General features: G+C 44.0%; 1 protein-coding gene across 1 annotated transcript in view; it reads right to left on the bottom strand.

Annotated features, from left to right (window-relative positions):
* FOXO3 (forkhead box O3) overlaps positions 1–23,218 on the bottom strand; it is an 88,096-nt gene that overhangs the window by 15,883 nt on the left and 48,995 nt on the right. The window contains exon 2 of the mRNA XM_021553805.3: positions 136–1,570. Coding sequence (XP_021409480.1) covers positions 170–1,570 — 1,401 coding nt within the window. The 3' untranslated portion in view covers positions 136–169. The remainder of the gene's footprint in view (positions 1–135; positions 1,571–23,218) is intronic.

The raw sequence follows: 23,218 nt of genomic DNA, 5'->3' as shown, positions 1-23,218 counted from the left end.
CTGTTGCATACCAACACACAGCAAGCCATCAGAAGCCAAATTACTATTATTAGTGTGCACTAACTATTAAGGGTTTGGTGAAACTCCAATAAAACTAAGGAACCAATCATTTTACCACATCTATGGGGCACTGACCTGTTTGCCCGTTTTCCCTGTTCTCAAAGATCCTTCAGCCTGGTACCCAACTCTGTGATGAAGCCTGTTTAGCACCAGTGAAGTTCCCCACATTCAGACTGACAACGTTCTGAGCTGAGATGAGGGAATCAAAGTTAAAATCCAGCCCATCGGCATCCATGAGTTCACTGCGGATAATGGACTCCATGTCACACTCCAGGCTCCCATTGAAAATATCCAGGTCCAAGTCACTCGGGAATTTCTCATGTCCCATGACCGGGAGGTTCACGCTAGAGGAGTACAAAGAGGAGCCTGACAGCGGGTCAGAAAGTGTTTGCATAGACTGATTGACAGGTGACTGCTGATGTTTGCTGGATCCCAAGCTGCTGGAATCACTCAAGCCTATGTTACTGATGGAATTGGACAAGGCACGGCTGCCACTAAGAGAGGAGTTGTGGGACTGGTGCTGGTGATGGGACAGGTTCTGATTGACCAGACCGCCCTGGCTGGACTGTGCGGCAAATGACATCATGGGGTCGTTGCGGAGCATTATATTCCTGCGGGAATTCTGGGCGGACACAGCCGTGCTGGCTTGTGACATGAGTGGGTCAGACTGCGTCATCATGACATCGCTGTGACTAAGCGCATCAGAGGTGAGGAGATCCTGCAGCGTCTGGTTGTTGTAATGAGAAATGGAAGAGAAGGTGGCCTGCTTGTTCTCCTGAATTGTCTGCATGGGTGACTGGCGGAGGGAATTCAGGGACGACGGCCCAAACACAGCATTGTTGAAACTACTTGATGGGGAGCCCAGTCCTGAACCTTTGGAACCATAAGGAAAACTGGAGCTTCTCTGCATTATCCCTCCTGTGGGTGACTGCTGGGAGGGAGGGAGTGTTATATTGTCCAAGAGATCATCCATGAGGTTATCAGTCAGTCCATCATTCAAGTTCATTGTCCCAGCCATATCAGTCAACCTAGGCAACTCCACAGTACATGGTTTGTTTACTGATGGGGACAAGCTCGATGGACTACTGTACAGCATGGGAGAAAGTGGAGCATCATCATCTTGAACATCATCGAGCTCGGTGCTTGCCAAAATTGGTGACAAGCGGCCACTGATCGTACTGGCATTTGAATTTGTACGGGAGCGAAAATCTGTCCACGCATCCAGCTCGTCGCTGCTGCGGGAGGTGGGACTCCCTGGCCACTTGGAGAGCTGGGTAGGGCTGTCCTCACTCGTCTCCTGGGCTGTCTGCAGGGCTGCCTTTTTCTTTGCTGCCCGCCCTCTGCTCTTGGTGTACTTGTTGCTGTTGTCCATTGACACAGCGCGTCGCCGGGGCGCCTTGCCGCCTTTTCCACCATCTGGATTGATCATCCACCAAGAGCTTTTCCCAGTGCCTTCATTCTGCACCCTGACAAATCGGCTATGGAGTGACAAGTTGTGCCGGATCGAATTCTGCAGAAAAAGAAGAAAATAAAGCATCAAGACTGGCACCCCACTTCTTTTACAAGTCAAATCTCAATCATTAAACCAACATCCCACGATAACAGCAACATGAATAAAATCATTGGACCCTCCTGGACATCTCCATGAATTTCTCTGGTGCTGGATATGGGAGAACTGGAGTGTGACTGTGGCAAGGCAGCGTCCTGCTGTAAAGCAAGCCCCAAGCTTGCACTAGTTGTGCATTCCTTATGCCTATCTCCACATCCCTAAAAGCTTCATCCTAAGAAAAGGAGAATTACATTCCTGCTAGAAAGGAGCTAGATGTTTCTCCCTTACTTTTTACTCAAGACTAACTATTACTATCAGTAATCTTGCCATCAGTTCCTTGAAATAAAAACTGCAAAGGCACAGCAAAAATCTGGCTGGAGGGATAGTCACACTCATCGTAGCCTCTGCAAATGTCTTTTTAATTCTTCATGGGCACGTGTGCTGTATATTTGTTATAATAGTTCCTGAGAAAACTGCAAGTGCTGCTGCTCCTCTCCCACAGGCACGCTGTGCATGACTAAGCTGTACTTTCTCTCTTGATTAGAGGCACCAGAATTACGCCCATACGGCAGTAGCTGGCCAGCTGTCCCCTCGCCATAGTATCCTCACAGTCTTCAAAACGTGATGTGACACAGTATGCAACGATATCCCTGTCCCTGTAAGCTGCTGGATACAGAGCTGTATGAAGCTGCTGTACACAGCTGGATACTCCATGCTGTACGGGATGCTATGGATTACTGGGCTCTCAGGGGAGCCTGCACAGCTTGCTCTTGCACCCTACCTGCTCGCACTAGTCAGCAGCATCAAACTGCCCAAACACCATGTTGGCTCAAACCGATGATAACCACCTCAGAATCAGCAAGAGCCTAAGAAAACCAGCCCATGGTACCCCCAGAGAATCAGCACCAGATTTAAACCAAAATAACTGAGATGAAAAATCTCGCTCCACTCATCCTGCTGATCTTGTGCTTAAAATATGGATCAAAGAAAGGAAAAGCAAATAGTATTTGTTATTGCGAATGCTTCCAGGTTTGGTAAACCAACATTTTTTTCCCATGTGGAAATCAAAAGATTTTTGGAGCTATCCCATATTCCTTTGAGAAACCCCTTGGGCTATTCCTCTAGGCTTAAAGAGTGCAGAGGTTTGTTTTTTTTTTTTTTTTTTAATTTTGGCAACTACCAGGTGTATCTATGAAAAGGATAAAATAACATTTGTCCTATCAACATCTTTTAAAAACACAGTCAGCAAGACCATAACACAATTCAGAACAAGTGCCCTTCATTTACAAAAAGCTGAAGAAACTCCAGATTTAAATAGGTCAAGAATGAATCGATCAACAAATCATTCACCAGCACCTCCTTAAGAAACATGAATGCTTGACATAAATAAACTGGAGATACATATAAAGTACAGTCCAGCTTTTTTTTAAACCATTCTTTTCAGTATAAAATGCCCTTCTTTCCCCACTGCTTTGTGGTTTTTGTCAGATTGTGAAATGGAAAACATGCCTGAAGTTCTCGCATGCAGACAGCAGACGTGGTTGTAATTATCACTTAATGAAAAGAGAAATCATATGGACCACGCTTCAAAACAGCAACTGTTATGTTTTAAACAATTTACACAAAGCAACTGATCAGACTTTGCTGACATGCTCAAGAGAAGTTTGGGTCGGTGCCTCAGCTATAAACATGTCCATTTCTGAGGGACTATCATACCATCAAAATATGGTGGATTGAGTTGCACCATAATAATTCTTCATTCTAAGGAGGGAAAAAGCTTTTTATTGTTTAACTGATGGCATTTTAACAATATTTTGAGTGTGTCAACAGTCTAACTTCTAAAAACTAGCTACCACTCCTTACTTTCTCAGGTTTCTCCCTGTAAAACTGGCTGGAGAACCAATGTTTTTTTAAAAATAGCCTTTCTTGATATTCCAGCTTGTACTGCATCTCTGCAGGTAGCTCTCACCCTCAGTCCCTGTAATTTCTATGGACAGCCACTTGTGAGAACATCTGTATGGGGATTTCTCCATTCAAAGTCCACACCAGGCTTCAAAAGCCATACAAACCATGCTGTTCTCCACCTAAAAATGCCATGTATAAGAACACATGGCATCATGACTCTTGCTAATGAAAAATGAATCTTAGAGAGGAGAAACACCTGAGGTGGCACATGCAGTATGCCAAGCACACCTTCAGATATAAAAACACTCAGCCAAAGTGCCAGCAGCTAACAGCTTTCAGCCTAATGTATTCTCATAAAAGGGCTTATTTCTGCTGCTGGTACCTGTAGGATGAAAGTATTTGGCCTAAAACCATGAAAAATCCTAAATAGTAAAACTGTGAGACTGAGGCACCTTTCAGGACGAGGACTCCTGCATGTGTGGATATGTATGTGCACATGTGTAATTTTCTTCTTACTATATATTTTTTCTAAGTGTCGGTTTTACACAAATAATAAAAGAATGTAATAATCCTTCTGCATTGAAAATTGGTAGTTATAAAAAATCCAAGCAGTTTGTTTTCCTTTACATTAAACACTATGCCACTTACAATCCTGCGTCTGTTTTTCTTTGCTTTTCTTCTGCAGGAAGATTTTCTTAAGCATAACTGTGGGCTAATTTATTTTTGTGTACCCCATCTCCACCCTCTGTTCAAACACTGCCTTAAAACCCACTTCTTTCACGTAACCTCCCCCACTAACCTCTTCTGCAACAGTATCTGAGTTTTTTGGTTTCTCCTTCTGTTGGGTGACCTGCCAAATCAAATTAAGGCTGGATCCTATTATCCTTTCTCATGCAAGTTTTGCTGCGGAAGCCACCAGGATTGACAACTCACATAAGTAAAACCTGTTGCACTGTGCTACCAGGTGGCAATCTGGATGGAAATAACTGTCTTTTCTACCTGTTTTCTGAGCTGTCAAAAAATATTCCCATCTGCTTAAAAGACAGGAAAGTATATGGGGACAATCACTGCTCACAGCTACGTGCATTACTAATATATGACCATGCAACAAACCACAAAGGAGGTGGGGAAGCAAAGAAAATACAGTTTATCATTTGAACCCACTGCTGATGAAATTAATGGGGATTTGTCTATGACTTATGTGGGAGATGAATTAGGCCATGATGATGGAAACTTAACACATTTTTCCATGCCAAAATGCAATGAGAAACTTTAAAAGATCCATAAAGGAACTTCCATCATCTGTCCTGGAGACCATATGTAGATGGGAGAGATGCTAGCCAGGCTGCAGACAGCTCGGATACCACCGATGGGTACAACATATGGACTGTACTTGAGCAGAGCAAAAAAAGAAATATGATGAGCTCCTCCCTTTATTAGTGTTACTATTTATATTGGATTTGAAGAACGTTGTGCGCTCTACTGAACACCAGAAGACTGAGGTTCCTGCAGATAACATCTAGAGCATCATGTACTGCCCTAAGGCCAGACCAGCTGGGTTGAAGTCCCCTTTGAAAGTGGTGCTGCAGGAAGAGGGACTATCCCTGGAGACAAGGAAGACTCAGGGCAGAGGAACACATGAGACTGGGCAAAACTGGTGTTAGCAGACGATGGTGCAGTGCCACGGCAAGCAGTGCTGCTGTCCTCCCTTGGCACCAGGAGAAAGGGTGAGCTGGGTGCTCAGAACAGCCAGGGCAGCAATACCAGGGCTTATACCCCTTTCCTCAAACTCAGGGACATGCTCTCAACTTCAACAAATGTTGATCCACTGCACAGCATTTTATTCAGTTAATACTCCTCAAGGGATCCAGCTACATTTTGCGCTCAAGAAAATCCCCTGAGATCAGCTAGCATGTCCTAATTACACGAGTCTCTCTCAATATTTTGAAAATACTGCAAACAGGCAAGCTGACAGAGAGGACACTCAAACATTTCCAAAGTGCCCCATTCCTAATCTGATACAAACAACTAAATGAGTCTCCCAAGGAAGCTGGGACTGCATGTTATTTCAACACTCAGACCTGGTCAGACAACAGCAGCAAATGCTTGAGCTTTTAAAATGGAGAAAATTCGCCCTCCCTGTGCCCATTTCAGCTTCTTCCAAGTAGTGTTTACCTTGTGGAGCCTGTCCACTAACTCAGACACCAGCTGCAAGTGCTTCCATGGCAGTACAGAGTCTTTTTTGTCTGGAAGCAACATGTGGTATCAATTTATCATCCTCGACAACGCAACAAGGAATCCACTTGCTTTAAAAATAAAATGAGAGTTGTGTAACTTAACTCTTAAAAGTCCCTGCTTTAAAAAAAAAAAAAAAAAAAAAAGCCTGAATATTAGCAAGCTGAAGAGCAGCTGGTGGCTGGTCTGTTTTTCTTCAGTGTTTTGTAGTGAGTAGCAAATTTGTAATTTCAGATATGGGCTCCTAAATTCTAAAGTTAGGGCTAAATATCAAATGCAGTAGTTTAACAAGTGGGATATTAAGACATGGTGGGAGAAAAACAAACACTAGCTGCAGACCCATAAATTCTGCTAATGCTCACTTGGGAGAATTACACATTATTTTATCCTGTATTAACATATATAATGTTTTTATTCCACCATATGAAGTTGTATGGTAGCCATGCAGCAGAGAAAGGCATCAGATCTAACACCACTGAAAAGAAGCCATGAAAATAACTCCAGCTTATCAGCCTCCAGCTGAACAGAGGGAGTCCAGCTTCTCCATGGCTCTGCTTGCTCACTTGAATTTCAGTTTTCAGCTTATGTCATCTTGCTCAAAAGGTCATACAGATCTCATTTGGGATGAACACCCCTAGAGACAGCTTCCACCAAAAATTATTTTCTTTAAGAAAACCCTACTTTTTTTGCATTCAGTAGTTGATGAAACTGGAGTCTGTTAATAATTCAACACATTTTGCCCACCTGTCCAGACCAGTGTCTGTGCCTTCTCATGAAGTAACTCAAAACTTGCTTCAACTACCAGTTTTCACAGAATCACAGAGTATGTTGGGACACATCAGAATCATCAAGTCCAACACCCAGCCCTGCTCAGGACACCCCAAGAGTCACACCATGTGTCTGAGAGCATTTTCCAAACTCAGACAAGTGATGCTGTGACCACTTATCTGGGGAGCCCAACCACCCTCAGGGTGAAAAACCTTTTCCTGATATCCAGCCTAACCCTCCCCTGTCACAGCTTCATGCCATTCTCTTGGGTCCTGCCACTGGTCACCACTAGGAAGAGATCAGTGTCTACCCCTCCTCTCATGAGGAAGTTGCAGACTGCAATGAGGTCTCCCCTCAGTCTTTTTTTTCTCCAGGCTGAACAGACCAAGTGACCTCAACTGCTCCTCATACAGCTTCCCCTCAATGCCCTTCCCCATCCTTGTGGCCTGGTTTTGGACACTCTCTAATAATTGCTCAATGTCTTTTTTATACTGTGGTGCCGAAAACTACACACAAGACTAAAGGGGATGCTGCATCAGTGCAGAGCAGAGTGGGACAACCACATTTATATTTTACATATTTTACATTTTGTTTGCTTTAAAGTCCCCAAGGAGATTCAGTTGCAAGTAAACAAGAAAACAGATGCAGTGTCTAAAATTGCCAATTGTGTGCATGTACATAGGAATTTCTGGTGAAAGGGATTTGCAAGTCTAGGGAAGCTGATTTTTAGGAAGTACCAATCTATTGGTTCCATACAGTCCCTTGTTACTTAGCTGCATAAGGCTACAGTGCCATTCTTCTCAAAGAACTCTGAAATCCTAATGTGGTCTCAGAATTTACTCCTCTTTCCCATGAGTTTTTGCAAACCAGAAGGATGTATATAATTTAATAAAATAGTGAGGGTGCTCTGTAGATACAGAAAAATCAAGAACTAAAACATAAAGAGAAGTCTCCCACAATATCTACCTAGCCATGTTCTGATACACCCCTACCAAGCACACCCTCCTTCAGGAAAATGGAAAAAAAAATATCCCACAGATTTAAGAAAGTCAGCTCCACATCTGAAGGGTGGCTCTGTGGTTTCCCCTCCTCCTCCTGTCTTCAAAGGAGTTTTCTGAGCTTGGTGGTAGGGGAAGAACACCAGAAGAGGCTTCTGCTGTGATCACCTCTGCCTGCACCTCTGCCCATCATTCTGCACCCTAGAAGAAAAGAGCCTTGAGGGACTTAAGCTCCTTGGGAGAACATTAAGTCCAAAAAAGGTTTATCCCCTGAAATGTGCAGGCTCGGATAGGAGAGCAGTACACGGACCTGCCTCCTGCGTCCCGCACACGGGGCACCGCGCCGTGCCAAATTCCAACAGGAGCAAGTGATTAGCACAGGGAAAACAAACCCTCCCCAACACGCACACCACGCTCCTCCAGCCGTGCTGGCCACGAGGGCAGGCAGCGAGAGACCTGCCCACCAACGGGGTTTGTGCCCTCCTCTTTAAAAAGGAAAGCATCACAAAGCATGGGCCTATGGGAATTGAGTCATGACTTGAAAGTTTTTCCTTAAAAAAAAAATAAAAGTAAGAAAAGTTTAAAAAATTAATTCTAGTTAAAACAACCACTGCCTCTCGCTCTTTGCAAACAGCGATATTGCAAATTGCTATGCTGACGTAAATAAAACTTAGCTGAAAATATACACTGCCTGGAAATTGCCTCAGAGCACCATGCTTCCAGTTAGCAGAAAAATCTCCAGTTACTTTACAGTCAGACATGCTCTGACCACATGAGGACTCTAATAAGTAACATTTGTTTGCTGTGAGTAGAGCATGCTGGTTGTCATTTACACTGGGTGTTGGGAGATGGGAAGCAGAGTGCAAGGAAAATGCTGATACTTTAATGCAGCTGCAGAACAAGAAGGTCAGGCTCTCCAGCAACCCCCCACCCTGACCAGTGTCAGGAGCCAGGTACCTCAGCACCCTTTGCTATAGGAAATCCCCTAAAACGTAAAGTGTTATCTTCTGCATGCTATGGCAATGCTTTTCCACATTAGAATCGGATTTGGGAATCAGAAGGCAGGCACTGCCACTGAGGTTGCTAGGGCACCTTGTCAAAAGGCACCTTTTTCAGTCTCTTCCACCCACTTTATATTGTGGCTGCCCAAAATTCAAAACCACTGTTGATTTAAATAAAAGGATTTAAGTTAATTAAGAGCAAGAATTTACTGTGAGGCATTGTTCTTTTAAGCTGAAATCCCAAGGCAATTCATCACAGGCTCGACTGGGACATGAACAGAGTCAGCAAGAAAATGGGAGGTGTTGCCCCTCATTGAACTTAAACACAAGGAGCTGCATACAAAAAGGCTGCAATGGACACACAGGGCTGGGTCTTTGCAGAGCCAGAGTAAAACAGTTGTAATTTCTGTTCAGGAGTGACCAGCAGATAACATCTTTATTTTCTCCTACTGTTTCTCAATGGCAAGCCCCAGCATTTCAAGTGTTGCTACTGTAGGAACTTTGGAAATAACACGATGCTTTATTTGTGGAGCTCCTTCAGCACAGCATCGCTGCATTTCTCCTCCACGCCACAGAGCCCCTGGAGAAGTGCAGGCACACACAAGTAATCAACCTGAACATGTACATAACAGTAGCACCCACAAAAACAGCTGCTATTGTCAGCACAGCCCCAATCCACCAGCAGCTGAAGCTACTGGAAGAGTCCTCCCAAACCTCAGCGGTCATCCAGTTCAACCTTAATGAAAACAATGCAATTTTACTGCAAGGCAGACTTTCACCATTAAGACTTTGGGTTTGTATTGCTAGAAAGAAGATCTAGGGGGAAAAAAAAGCCTCTGTTTTTAATTTCTTAGATACAAAGATTCCAGCACAACTCTCACGCAGCATTGTGGAAGCCAGAGTGCTCAATTCTATTTTTATTCATTCTCAGCATATGGCTGTTACTATACATTGACTATTTAGAAACACGTATGGGCGTTCTTTCATGCCTTTATAAATAAATGTGAGTGATGCTACTGCTTATAATAATTCAGTAAAAATAGTAGCTTCCCATGGAAGATCACAAAAGCCTCTCACTGCTGAATCACCTATTATAAATCTTCATTTTTTGAAATTTTTTGCAGTCACGGGTTGATTTTTTTAACACTTTCTATGAAATGCAACTAAACCAGCAACAACTCCCACCACACAGTGACAGGGGAAGAATAAAATCTATGTGCCTGGAGACAGCATTCCAGGGCTCCTGGAAGCCAAGCTCAAGGCTGCCCTGCATGCGGCTCTGCAAAGTGCTAGCTCTGAAATGATAGATTGTTAAACACCCGGCCTGGATTAATTGGAAGTGTTGAGCTGCACACACTAAATTGTGAATCTGGTGACAGTTACAGCAAACATGCGACTGATGAAGAGGAATAGATCTGATGCACTGTCGCCTGACTGAGTTTGATCAGGCCTGAGCAAGCCCTTCAGAAGCCAGCACAGGCACCTGAGACCTTCTCATGAGAAAGCCCACAAGCATCCTCCAAACCAGCCCCCAGCATTTCTGCTCTGTTAACTAATCTGAAACAGGACCCCTCTCCTGTGCTATTTTAAGCACATAATTACTTTATTATTGAACCAGAAGATGCTATCTGATTTTTTAAAAAAATAACAGTGTTTTAAAATATTATTTGCTTCAGCTGGCAGCTGAGGTGGCAAAAGGAATGGTGCTGCTCCATAGAAATGAGCTCTGGGGGAAGCTAGGGATGCACCTAAGCGTGGCTCTCAATGGGTCTGACCCACTGACTTTTACAGGAAAAAAACCCTTGGGAGCCTCACAAAGGGCAGCTGGTGTGGGAACACGCAGCTGTGACTCCAGATATCCACCGAGTTACTGCAGCACTGCTGTGGACAGAGTGGGAATTAGGAGACAAGGGATAAGTGAACAGAACAACTTGAAAAACAGGTATCTCCTTCACGACTCTGGGCTGGATGGCCACCAGTAAATACCTAAGCACTCTTCAAAACGTAATGGCAGCTGTAAAATATTAATGCCCTTTGAGTGTAGAAAGTGATCAGTTTTCCTTCTGATGCATCCTGATGTGAGTTCTGCTTTCATCCTGAGAATAACACATGGGTCCTCCCCAACCTCTTGGTTACACAGATTCCTGTATTTTCCCTCTGCATTGGGGAACATAGTTTAAACACTGCACTTAGAAGCATATTTGAAGAATCCTACAGATTTGCTTTCCATATACATGAACACAGCTCATGCTGCGCCAGGTGACATGGGTGGACAAAAATACCCATCTCCATACCATTTTTACAAGAACAGTAGCAAGGTGGGTTTACTCCAGAAGTCTTTCCACAGCCCTTCTTTGATCTTCCACTGATACATTGCAACAGGGCACTCAGTCCCAAAACCAGGTCTGCCCAGAAACTCACCAGGAAGGCTCGTGGCGTTAGTTTCCATGCTGCGATGCCCTTGGAGGTAATCTCCAAGTTGATAGCACTTGATTCTTTTTTCCCTCCCTATGGAATAAGTTTTTCTGCAGACTTAAAATCTGGGCAGATCCAGGTCAGACCTGAGCTAGTGACACCAGCCACCTTTGGGAGTCCTGGGGAGAAATGGGCACCTCCACTGAACAGGCCCACCAGTCTGTCTTCCTGCTCTCGTCTGAAAGTGCCTGACCCTCTCTGCTGGTGGGGGTAGATCTCATCCTCTGGCAAGCAGGTTTTGGGATGGTGACTCCCAGTGCCTCCCAGGGCATGGCAGCTTCAGAGAGCTCCTCTGCACTCAAACCAAACTCTACAGTTCTGCATTCATCCCAGCCTCACCTAACCCCACTTATGAACTGTTTTAGTTTTCACTGAACCTCACCTCACTCAGATGACGTGCATGTTACTGGTTCTACAGGATTTTTAAAATATATTTTCTGTTTACTGCAGGGGAAAAATATACCTGAGGAGCTGACAAAAGGGAACATGACACCTATTACAATGCCAATGAATCAGCCCTTTGCTACAGCAAGCAGGACATTCCTGTTTCACACGTAGCTGGCAGCAGCACCATCCCAGAAACCCCACAATCCAGGTAAATGCACAAGTATGAAAGTATTTTTTTAAGCTGCTTACCTAATTTGAGAAAATAAGACCACCATCGTCAATACAATCATAATCCCATGTGCTGAATGTTGAGCCTAAAGCTAGACTGTGTCAAAATGCTTCAGCACTCGATGCTTTGTTCAAGCCTCACCCCAACACCAGAGCCTGAATAGCAGAATGATGAGTGGAGGAGCCTTTTCATGTTCTGCATTTCAACCTGCACACATGAGTAATCTCTCCTGAGGCCAACAGTTGGGCCACAATGGGGTCCTTCTATTGCTTCATACCTGCCTTTTTCAGAGGCAGCTGTGGAGCCACAGGGCTATGAGTTCTAGGACCTTAACTGTGTCAATAGAAAAAGTCCTCCCTCACCAGGTAATTGACAACTATTATTTACCCTGTAGGATGAAGTCTGGTTGAGCTCCAAGTGTGGGAAGGACTGCACCAGTAGAAGGCACTTGCATCTGAAAGTTTACAGCATCAACAGGCAGACAAATAAGCACTAACTCCATAAAGATTCTACAAAAAATAAAATCAAGAGACTCGTTTTGCTTTCATTTGCTTGCACAAACCAGCCTTGTCCTCCCTGCCCTTTGGGACAGGCCTTGAGCCAACTTCAGACACCATCTTATACTCTGGAAAATTCAAAGTTCTGACTTGCTGAATCAAAATTTATACATTTTGGGATTGCAATAGCTGTACTGACTCTGAGATGGTCCTACAGTTCCTCCAGATGTATTCCCTCACAGATAACTTTCTGCTTCTTAGAGAAACTATCCTGGATCTCACATGGATTGGGTGGACACAGGCCACATCTGGTTTTTAGGGGAAAACTGATGAGTTTTATTAGTGGAACTACACTGCTTGAAGTAAGCTTTTTTTCAACACCTACATGTTCAAGACACAGGGCAAATTTTAAATGACAATGCAAAGAATGATGATGCCTTTGTACATAATCTTTTTCTTATGACACTGTGCACAGCATTCATAGCTCAAGAATTCAAGGCCTCCTAAGTATGCCAGGTATCATTTTCATAAGCAAAGCACACAATAAACAAGCACCTTCAAGTTGAAGTTGAATAGATGAGGGCAAAAAGAGCAAGCAATGGCAAATACTTATGGGGCTATTTTCCCTCCTTCAGAAGGGGAAAGGACCCACTACCCCAAGAACCTTGAGATGTACATACATTATGACAGGTCTGCTAATACTTTTGCAATATGAGACAATATGAATAATATAAAAGGGGGTTACTAGTTTAGTGCTTTTTATTTCCTTCTTCTTCCCCTCCCCCCCTGCAATGATTGAAGTTTAGAGAAGATGGGATATCTAGAAAAAAAGAAATGAACCAGCCACTTTCTGATTAAGATTAGAAAAAGTGGAATGAAAAAAATAAAGAGATGAAAGAGTCCACACTCATCTCCAGTTTGACATTTTTCAAAGCCAGTGGAAATTAATTCTGTTTATGAGGATCTGCTCATGTGCCTGTTGCAAAGTGAGATTCTCACCTGAAAAGGCTTTTCTGCATGTCTAAATGCATATTAACTACTTTGTGTGCTTGAACAGGAATGCCCTCAATGTGCACCAGCCTTTGCTAGACTCTGCCTTGTTGACAAGGATAACATGAGGAGACACAGAAATTTCCAATTTTGTTCACAGGCAAGCTTCAAAGCTTGCAAAAGTTAATGAAAACCTTCTAGTAGTTTTGTAACAGGTTCTTTTTGAGGTGAAAATACAACATATTAATTATTTTCAGCAGAATTAATTAATTAATTAGTAATTATCTTCAGCTAAAATAATTAATTAATTAATCCATTCCAGCAGAAATGGATTTTTGGTGCCATCCAATCACAGCTATGACACCAGCAGCCCTTCTGCAGAAGAGTGACAGCTGAGTGACTAATGCTAAAACAGAGATAAGAAAAGGAAAATTAAAAAGAAACTAGGCTACTTCCCCTGAGGAGCAAATACACTATTTAATGGCATATTTTTATAAGGTTAACAAATCAAATGCTTCAGCTGTGAATTGTTGCCATCATCATAACTACAACAGGATGACCTCACACACACTACCTCCATGTAGGTTTTTTTCTCCCGTGACACATAAATAAGGAGGAAGAGGCCGGGAGCAGCCTGGCCTTTCACCATACTCTGGTCTTTGGGGAGACAGGTTGTGAGAGCCACACAGGAATTCAGCAGGACAAACAGGAGGGAGCAGCTGGGTCCTTGTCTTTTCCTGCATCTGCAGCAGCTGCCATCTTCATCAGCTGCTGCCCCTGTGGCATTCTGCCTGCACAAGCTGGAGCAGGCAGCACTTGGGTTCCTGTTGTTTAACTCACACTGAAGAGTTGTGTCCCCTCCGTGTCCCACTGCCCTTAAATGAGTGTGTCAAAAGCAATTAAAGTCAGGATGGTGAGAAACCTTAAGGCTCTGTGTACAGAGGAGCATTTTTTTACCAACACTGCAGAAATGTTGGGTACTTTGTTACAAGCTGTATTTTAGTAATGTAGCTAAGAAATACATGCATACTCTAGAAAATACCAGTTCAGCAGAAAAGTAAGGACAGAAGCCAATTCTACACAAAATCATCTGACAAGGCCTTCTGTATTAGGAGACCCTATATACAGTCGTAAAGTTTTAGAGCACAACAGGATGAAATTTTTGCTTGCTTATCCAACATCATGTTTGCCAGCAATAGCCCTGGATCAGGGTTGCACCAGCAGAGCTGCTTTTGCACCTTCAGGCCCCAACAAATGGTTCTCACTGCAAGAGCCAACAATGTAATCACAAATGCAATATGATCACTGGGTGGTTCAGAACGCTGCCTCCTGATCTGATAGCCAAACATGGGAGTGCACAAGATACTGGCATGCAGGGAACTGGGCCACCTGGGCAGATAATTCCTGGCAAGATCATGTGCTAGCCTTCCTTCTTGAGGGCAATGCCAGGGAGTGCAATGTTGGACACTGGTGGCACTGCATTTACATAGTCTTTTAAACACTTTCTCCGAGTCCTAGAGTTTGGCCAAACCCAGTCATGCTTGCCAAACACACGAAATTTCAATTTAATTAATTCCATGCATGTCTTCAGCAGACTCCCTGTTGAGCCGGCTTAAAGCACTCCATCCACGCCTTATCACAAACTCTGACCATGTTTTCATGACTACTTTAAGCATAATTTGAGCATGATGCCAAATAGCAAATAAGTTGCTGTTCGTGCAAAATGTCTGGCTGACCTCTGTAGGACTCTTCACATGAGAAAGTTTGCAGGATTAGGACCAAAGCCTGGAAGCAGGGTCATCTCTTCCCTCTGCCCACACACCCTCTCCCTTGGCTGCAGTATCCAGTACATGCTGTCCTCTTCATTACTTCAACACAGTCCTTAAGGCCTTAGATCTCAATGAAGAAAATGAGCAAGCTCTGTGATTCAGGGTATTTAAAAATGGAAAAAAAGGGCAACTGTTAGGCAGAATCTGCTAGGAGGAGGAGAAGCAATTGGCAGAGTTCCAGGAGACAAGAGTCCATAGTCTTCAAATTTCAAAGGTTTTCAGGATAGATGACCTCAAGATACTTTCACAAGCTAGTTTGAACAAGTCACAGTTTGGTAGTCTGCTGGTTCTTCCTCCTCCTTTTTTCCACCTGGATAACTTTGGATTTTTTCACTTGGTGAAAGACAAAGTAACTTTAATAACTTCAAATAACTTTACTCCCCCGTGGCACTTACATGTCAATTAGCTCTGGATTGCTGCTATATACAGGGACAGTGTACATGCTTGGGAAAGCGTCCCTGGGAATTGTGACACCATAAAATACCTCGGTGCTTCAACCCTACCCCATCATTCTGGTACACCAGTCAGTGAACACAGAGTGCTTTCTTCTGCCGTGCCCCTCTCTGTCCCCCACTCCATCCACGGAATTAGGACATTGCTGGAACTCAGCACAATGCTATTTGCAGCCATGCATGTTTGAAATAAAACATGAAGTCCAGGATTGTACCTCAGGCTGCCTGAGATTCAGCACCCTTCTGCTGCCCAAAATCACAAAGACAGTGTTTGCATGTTTAGATAACAATTATAGCAAAATGAAGACTAAAGCTGCAAGCAATCCCTTTTAAATGTAGACAGGGCAGGGAGTGACTGCCAAGACACATTGGCACTAACCAGAGGGAGCCTTATGAACATTTGGCTTGTTTTACCCACAGGTTTCCCCCCTGAGTCCCAGGTGCATGGAAGTCATCTGGGGACACTGCTGGGTTTGTTATCAAAGAACTCCTGGACGCTCATGTGTCAAATGACAATGAGCTCTGCTCTTCTGGTGAGGTATTTTTAACTTCAGCAAGTACCTTGAGAAAAGCTGGGGGATGAGTCCCATGAGACAAGTTTTCAGGGAAGCTAATAAGAAAAATGTCTGGGCAATGTAATGGTGTCATGCCATTGTCCTGTTAGATGGATATCTGGACACTGTCACACACACTGCAGCAAGGTTTCCACCCCACAGCCCAAGCACTGCAATAAAGGCACTTAATGGGTTAAATCACATCAGTCCTCCAGATTTGCAGTGGTTGATAGAAACAGGGCTGATTCTTCTTCAGGGAACAGGAAAAATCCCAAGCATCCTACAGGATATGATCCACGTTTCTCCATGACTGTCCCAAAACATAAGGGTAAAATGAAAAGCCTGGAACAGACGTCAGCAGCTCCCAGAGGCCTGACAAGCACTGGGAAGGAGAGCTTTCCAGCACCAAGAAAAGGCTGGGAGTATCACCTTCCCCTGGGTACATAGCAACAGTTGCTAGTTTTGGCAGGCAGCGAGATGCAGTGCAAGACGTGAGGGTGACATCATTTGATTATCACCTCGCTTCCCTTGGATTCAATTGGATTCCAATAAGAAATTATTTTTAGAATCGCTACAGACAAAAGCCTTTAAAACTAATTTATTACAGATTTGGGTAGAGGAGGCTGGGGACTATATTAATAGCGGACAAAGCCTTAAAAAGGCCCAAGTATTTGGAAACCAAAACTACATCAGGAATAGCACGTACATATTAACAGCAAAGATAATTAACCTTCTGAAAAACACACTTGAAGATGGGGTGGATTCTCCATTGCCTTAAGTTTTTGCATTTAAGGCTGGATATTCTTCCAAAAGGCGGGATGAAGCTGAAACTGAATTTGGGATTTGTTGTTGAAAGATCTGATGGGAGCGCTGATACTTTTACTCAGAAGTCCTGCCCTTAAAAAAAACCTAAAAGCCTGCCTGCTGCCCATGCTTGGGAAGTTAAGTTCCAGTTTGCTGAAATAGGAATTTGCAGTTTCAAAGTTAAGAATTACTAGAAGATATAATGGCATATGATGTTAACTCTCCAGAGAAAAAAAAAAAATAAAAGCTCTCCAAAATGTTAAGCCTGAGGTCCATTGCTTTTGCCCTGAACATAAGAAATTAACAACATAATTTCCTGTTACTCCATGACACTGAGAGCTTGAAAGTAATTGATCTTGCCTCCAATTTCAAGTTAGCCAAGGTGTTTGTTTAGGAGAAGAGGCTCACATGACAGGCTGGAGCTACTGAAGGACACCTTTCCCTGAAGTGGTAGCAGCTCTCTGGAAATAAATAACTACAGGGATCCCCAGGCAGTTGTGGAATTGTCAGCAGCAGTCCACTGCTTGGTGGTGCACAGCACTTCTTCATTATGTTTATACAACTACAGGTATTAGTATTTACAAGCAAGCAGCTTCTTTTTACATCCCTTACTTTGAATATTTGATATCCTATATGAACTCTAATGGACTGTTATACTGTCTTCTGGTTTTTAGCTTGTCATTTAGTATGCTTGTACAGTGACAGACAAACTAATGAGTGACGTGAGGAAACATGTAGTATGCCACAACAAACTTGTTTTGTAAAATAACAGGGCAGAGGTTTCTCCACTTTTATAGCAAGGACACAGACTCTGCTCTGCTTGCCCCAAGCAACAGTAAGAAAAAGTCTTTTGAGCAAGAAAGAAGGAAAACCAAAAAGCAGAACAGAAGCGAAACTGCACTGTCAGGTTTTCACTCTGTCAGAGCCCTTGTAATCAAACCCAGGAAGGCTACCCAGTGAAGGGCCCTGGGCTATCACATCATTCCCACTGCAAAACTTCTGACTGACGTAAGCAATTGACTTGTCTGCTAATTTGATTTCTACAACTCACTGCATCGGGACGTGACTGATAAACGCTGACTAGGAATTCCCAGAGACAGGCATTTTGCAGAGCCTTGCATGCTGTACAGTGTGGCCAACTCCACCCATTTCTTTCTGCACATGCCACTGTCACCCACAAATCTGAGGCAGACACACACGGCTCTATCAGCAGGACCATATGTGTCTGCAGAGATAGCAAAAGCCAGAGACTGCCATAATTTAGCCAAATAAACAACTTCACATACAAGAAATGACATGTGGCAGAAGAGATCCAGGAAAGGACATGATTTAAGCCTCCTAAATTCAGAGGCTTTATACTTCAAGTAAGAGAGCAGAGGCAAGAGGCAACCCAATAGCCACAGATTTCTCTGCAACACCAATTTCTATTAGGGAGAAGTCAAGGAGGACAAACCATACCCAAAACAGAAGATACAGACTTCTTCAAAACTGATGCTTCAAAATTGAGGATTTTTTGTGTGCCTGAAAGGCCTTGGATAAATATTTGGGTAAGAATTGGGAAATGAATAGGAAAATCAGATCAGCATGTAACAGGAGTAATGTGAAAATATTTGGTGGGGTAAAGTGGGCAATAAATGATGATCCATCTGGCCAATAGAGATTTATGAGAGACTGTCTGCCACTGAGGCTAGTGAGGCCAAGATCTCCTTTTTCTGGAGTGCAATAGGAGAGGAAGCACAAGGGCAAAGACTGAGACTCTTGTTCACTGGAAAAGTATATTCTTAAAAACCCTCAGAAAAGGCAGGAGGGACTTCAAAGTAGACTGCAAAAGCTCAGGCCTCCTGGAGCTACATGCCTTAAGCTGAAGGCTGTGCAGGTATGTGTTGCCATAACTGCCTCAAACAAAAGATGCAGCACTGCTGCGGGAGGGCTGGGAAGTGCCTGACCTTATCTGCCCAAGTCTCATTGCACCCTCCTTCTCAAGGGCCAGCAAGGATTTACTGCTTCCCCTGGGGTATGCAGGGGTCATAGAATCACAGAATCCTTAAGGCTGAAAAAGACCTAAGATCATCAAGTCCAACCACTAACCCAAACCCAGTATGTTCAGCACTAAACAAAGTCCCTAAGTGCCACATCCACACATTTTTTAAATGCTTCCAGGGGTGGTGATTCTACCACTTTCCAGGGCAGCCTGACCAACCTTTCAGTGAACAAGAAGGGTCAGTGTACAACAGAGCATCAAGCTGCAACAGACACTCTCCAGTGTGGCTGCATCCTTTCTCCCTGTCCAAAAATGACCACTGAGGCTCTGCGACCACAGCTCTGAGGAGTGGCACTCAGAGACCTCGAGTCCTGTTGGCCACTGATGACAGTGACCCCATGAAACAGCTTTCTCAAATCAAGATATGATTTACTAGTAACAGAAGGTAGGCAGTGTAATGCTTTCTAAAACTGACTCAAAAGAGGGTATTTGTCTCTCCTAGCTTGGTCCCATGCCAATACATGTTCCAGGAGCTGCTGAGAAGCTGAGATTCCTGCAACCTTACAGGCACGGTGTCTGATCCTAGCAAATGGCTCTCAAACTGCCTACTTTCTGCCTGAAGAGGTTTTTTTTAACTCTTGGCAGTTCCTTTGACCTGTTCCTCCTTAACATTGGCAAAAAAAAAACATAAGCTGAGGAGGTAGCATCTTCCCAGCTTCCGCATTGTATCTTAATCTCTCCTGAGGCATCTTCTCAAAGTTATTTTACCAGCAGCTGCTGTCCTGCCTGCCTGGTTGTTCTAAAAACTACTTTGATACCAAACCAACAATACACACATCCCTGAAGCAACCATCCCAGTACTAGGGCATACATCCTCTCCATCCTCAGCTAGAGATGCATGTCATGCTGGGGATAGAGAGCAAGGAAGAGAGGGACAAACCCCACGGCACACCTTTAGGCATTCTGAATGTCCAAGCTGGGAGTAGAGGCTAGTGAGGGACCTGACACTTGAGGCTTCTTTCAGAGGTCCCAAGATCAGAACTGCCCTGCTGCTCATATGAGGCATAGAGACATCTGAGGCTGGACCATAGTGATTTTGTCCTCTTCTCTCTTCCTGGAGATATTTTTTGAGTTTCTCCCTTTTCGTTGCTGGGATTACAAGGTCTGTGCAAGCTGTCCTCATATGCTTGCATACCCAGAGAAATAAACCAAATCGTAATAATAGCATATGAAAAAGCAGAAATTTATCTCAAGATCATGGTATTTTTATCAAGGCGACTGGAGGTAAACACTTATGCCCCAAATGATGGAGAAGGCAGGCAGGAAGAAAGGTATGAGAAAAGGAATTAGTAGTAGAAACAACATGATAATTCATCTCTATCAACAAAAAGGTTCTTGCCCTTCTCAAATAAATGACTTGTAACAAACAATAAAGGTTTGTCTAACAGTAAAGCAGACAAAACACTTAATATCTAATTTCAGCCTCAAAGAATAAACTATTTAATCCTTCATTTTTTAAATTTCTTTTAATTCTAAAAAGGATCACTAGCTCCTCACTCTGGTGCTTCCACAACAATTTAGCAAGCATCAAATGAGAAGATAAACTGATAAATCTCAGTCCAAAGGAGGAATCTGTCTACCCTGACTCAGAGGAGAAACTTTCCTGTTCAGCTCCCTCTTGAGAAAAGCTGGCATAAATAAATACAGTGCTTTTCCTACCTTCCTCATTTAGGAACAAAACAGCATCACCAGCATGTGATACAGACTCAAGACCACAGCTTTCTAGAAAGAAAGGTCAAGCGAAACAGTTCTTCCTAAACAGCTTGCCTGACTGCAGAAACAGGATCACACCAAGCAATGAGCAGCAGAACAAATGCATTAAATCACACATCACAGGTGCTTCTCCATCCTCCATGATGCCAGCATGGACAGCAAAGGAGTGGGGAGGTGGGGAGGAAATACAGGGATGCTGTCACAGTTTTCACACTAACCACACTTTTGCCTGACAGGTCCTGGAAAAGGCAAGGCCACCTGGCCACCAACAACAGCCAGGCGTTGGACCAGGCCAACAGAAGCCCTCTATCTCCATTCCACTGAGGTGGAGGCATGACCAGGTAGAAGAGAAGGCAGGAAGCAGTGATCAACTGGAAAACTACCATGAAAAAAAACCCAAGGACTACTACAAAAACACGAAAACCCAGGGAAAAAAAAAAAAATCTAATAAAATACTGTAATATATTACCTTTATGTGAATGACTCTTCACGCTCGCCTAGACTGAGTCACGCTGGGAACTGCCTCGCGGTCCATCTGGCTGCCAACTCCTGGCTAAACCTGAACATCCTGTGACTGAAATGAATGCATCAAAGGCTAAGGCGCCGCAAGGTAACAAGGTTCTCTTTGTCCAGCACTTCCAGATGCACCAGCATTCCCCTTCTGCTAACTCTCACATATCCTCTGGGTCTGTGTTTGGTATATTTCTGACTTTCAGAGGCTGTAAAGAAAGGGTAGACTTGAACTTTGCCTCTCACCCTAACTTCGTGGACCTCCTCAGTCCATCTCTGGCCATGTATCAGTGATAGTATAGTTCTGGATACATATTTGTACCCAGAACTGGATACAATTACTACCTGGAAAATTGTTTAAAATTTTTCCTTGCTCTGGACATAAAATTTTGCTACCACTTATGTCAACAGCTTTCAAATACTGGAGGATGCAGTTGTTGCAGATGAATGCAGGCATGGAAACCCCTCTGACAGGATCATACAGAAAGTGAGACTGCACTTCTGGATACTGCACTTCCACAGATTTTCAGCCCACTTACAGTTGTAGAGAAGGGGAAAGGAAAAAAAAATACATAAAAAAGTATTCCTTACATTCCCAGCTTTCCTCCCCAAATCAGAAACACTGCTATCTCTTAGGTGGCAATATTAACTTAAATAATCTTTCCTGCCCTCACTAAAACTATTTTTAAACTAGTAGTGAGGTACAAATGTCCCAGCAGTCAGGTACCAAACAAATGTCCCAGCTAATGCAATGTGTATTACTCAGTGATGATAAACACTATACACCCACCTAGACTTTTCACTTGATGTGGTTGGAAACTGCTATGTAAGGTGGAAAAAGTAAGGCAGGCTGCTTTATTTTTGGCATTTACTTTAGAGTTTAGACTTACTGTAAGAGTACATTTACTCTGGCTCTGTATGCTGCTTCCAGCCAACTGTGTAAAGCTATTTAGTGGCTAGTTTTTTGTCCGGAAGAAAGAGGTCTCACCCCCACCTCCCTTGTGTCTCCTACTCCGCCACACTGCCAGACTGCAAGAAGGGAGCGCACTGGGAGGGGACCTTCTCCTTCTCGTCTGACAGAGCAGAGCTCAGCAAGGTAAAGCTCTGTCTAGCCAACAAAGCTCTTTACCACAAATATCCTTATTAAACACAGCCTTATCAGAGACCAGTTTCTGCAGTCTGAAGCAGTCAGGAATTAACTCTGTCAATATAAAATTTCAAGCCAGGATTAGAGCCCAGACCCAATGGGATGTGCTCAAGCGTTCAAGCCCCAACAGAGTCACCTGACTATGCTCACACCATGTCAGGGGGCTGCCCCAGGGGCCAGGGCTCAGGCTGTGCACCCACCACCCTGGTGCTACCCCAGCCCCCTGAAGGGCTCACTCCCCAGACTGCTGCAGCAGGAGAAGGGGGATGCTGAAACTTGTCTGTCTAACAGGATGGAAGGGAAAGGTTCTACCAGCACTTCCAAGAGAGGACAGGTTGAGAGAAGACCCTGGTACAGCAGCATCATCTGTGTGCAGAGGGCATGAAAAGCCAGCCTGGAAGGGGTAGACAGCACTCCACAAGTGTAGCCCAGGACTGCCAGCATGGGAGGTTCACCAGCACCTCCCAAAAGCATGCCACCATCCAGCAAGGTGCATGGCCAAGATACAGACTCATTCAAGTATGCACCTTTGTCAGCCTCTGGCTGTAATCCCCACCCACAGGATCAAACTGTGTCTTCTGCCTTATCCACAAGACGAAGCTGTCTATCCTGACACAGCCCTCAGGGCTGTGGGACCAGTGCTGCCCGTGCCTTTGCTCCAGGGCGAGCCTCCTCCGCTGGCACGGCACGGCCGCCTGCCCGGCCTGCAGAAGGTGTGAGCTTTGCCCCACAACTCCATGAGTCAAGGCCTTAAGGGTGACCTTGCTTCTCCTGCTACATATTGAAAGCTGGCAATGCTATTGATGGACTCTGTGAAACATGTTTGTAATGCCAAGCTAATAAGGCAGCAGTGAGGCTATCGTGCCCTGTCATTAGCAATACCAGTGAAAGAGCTTTCATGCTGCCCTTCCCCACAAAATACCTGTCTGCCTCCCAGTAAGGCAGAAGTGCATTTCAGTGCATGCCTAAACTATAGTAATTTTTAAATTCTTTCCCTGAGCTTATTTTATAGCAGTTACTAAATGGTTAAGCTCATTACCGAGTCCAAATATGAACATGAGGAAAATACTTCCA

Source organism: Lonchura striata, chromosome 3 (genome assembly GCF_050655825.1).
Source record: "Lonchura striata isolate lonStrDom1 chromosome 3, ASM5065582v1, whole genome shotgun sequence".
Classification (NCBI taxonomy): domain Eukaryota; kingdom Metazoa; phylum Chordata; class Aves; order Passeriformes; family Estrildidae; genus Lonchura; species Lonchura striata.
The sequence above is the reverse complement of the archived record's forward strand: the minus strand, read 5'-3'. Positions and strand labels throughout refer to the sequence as shown.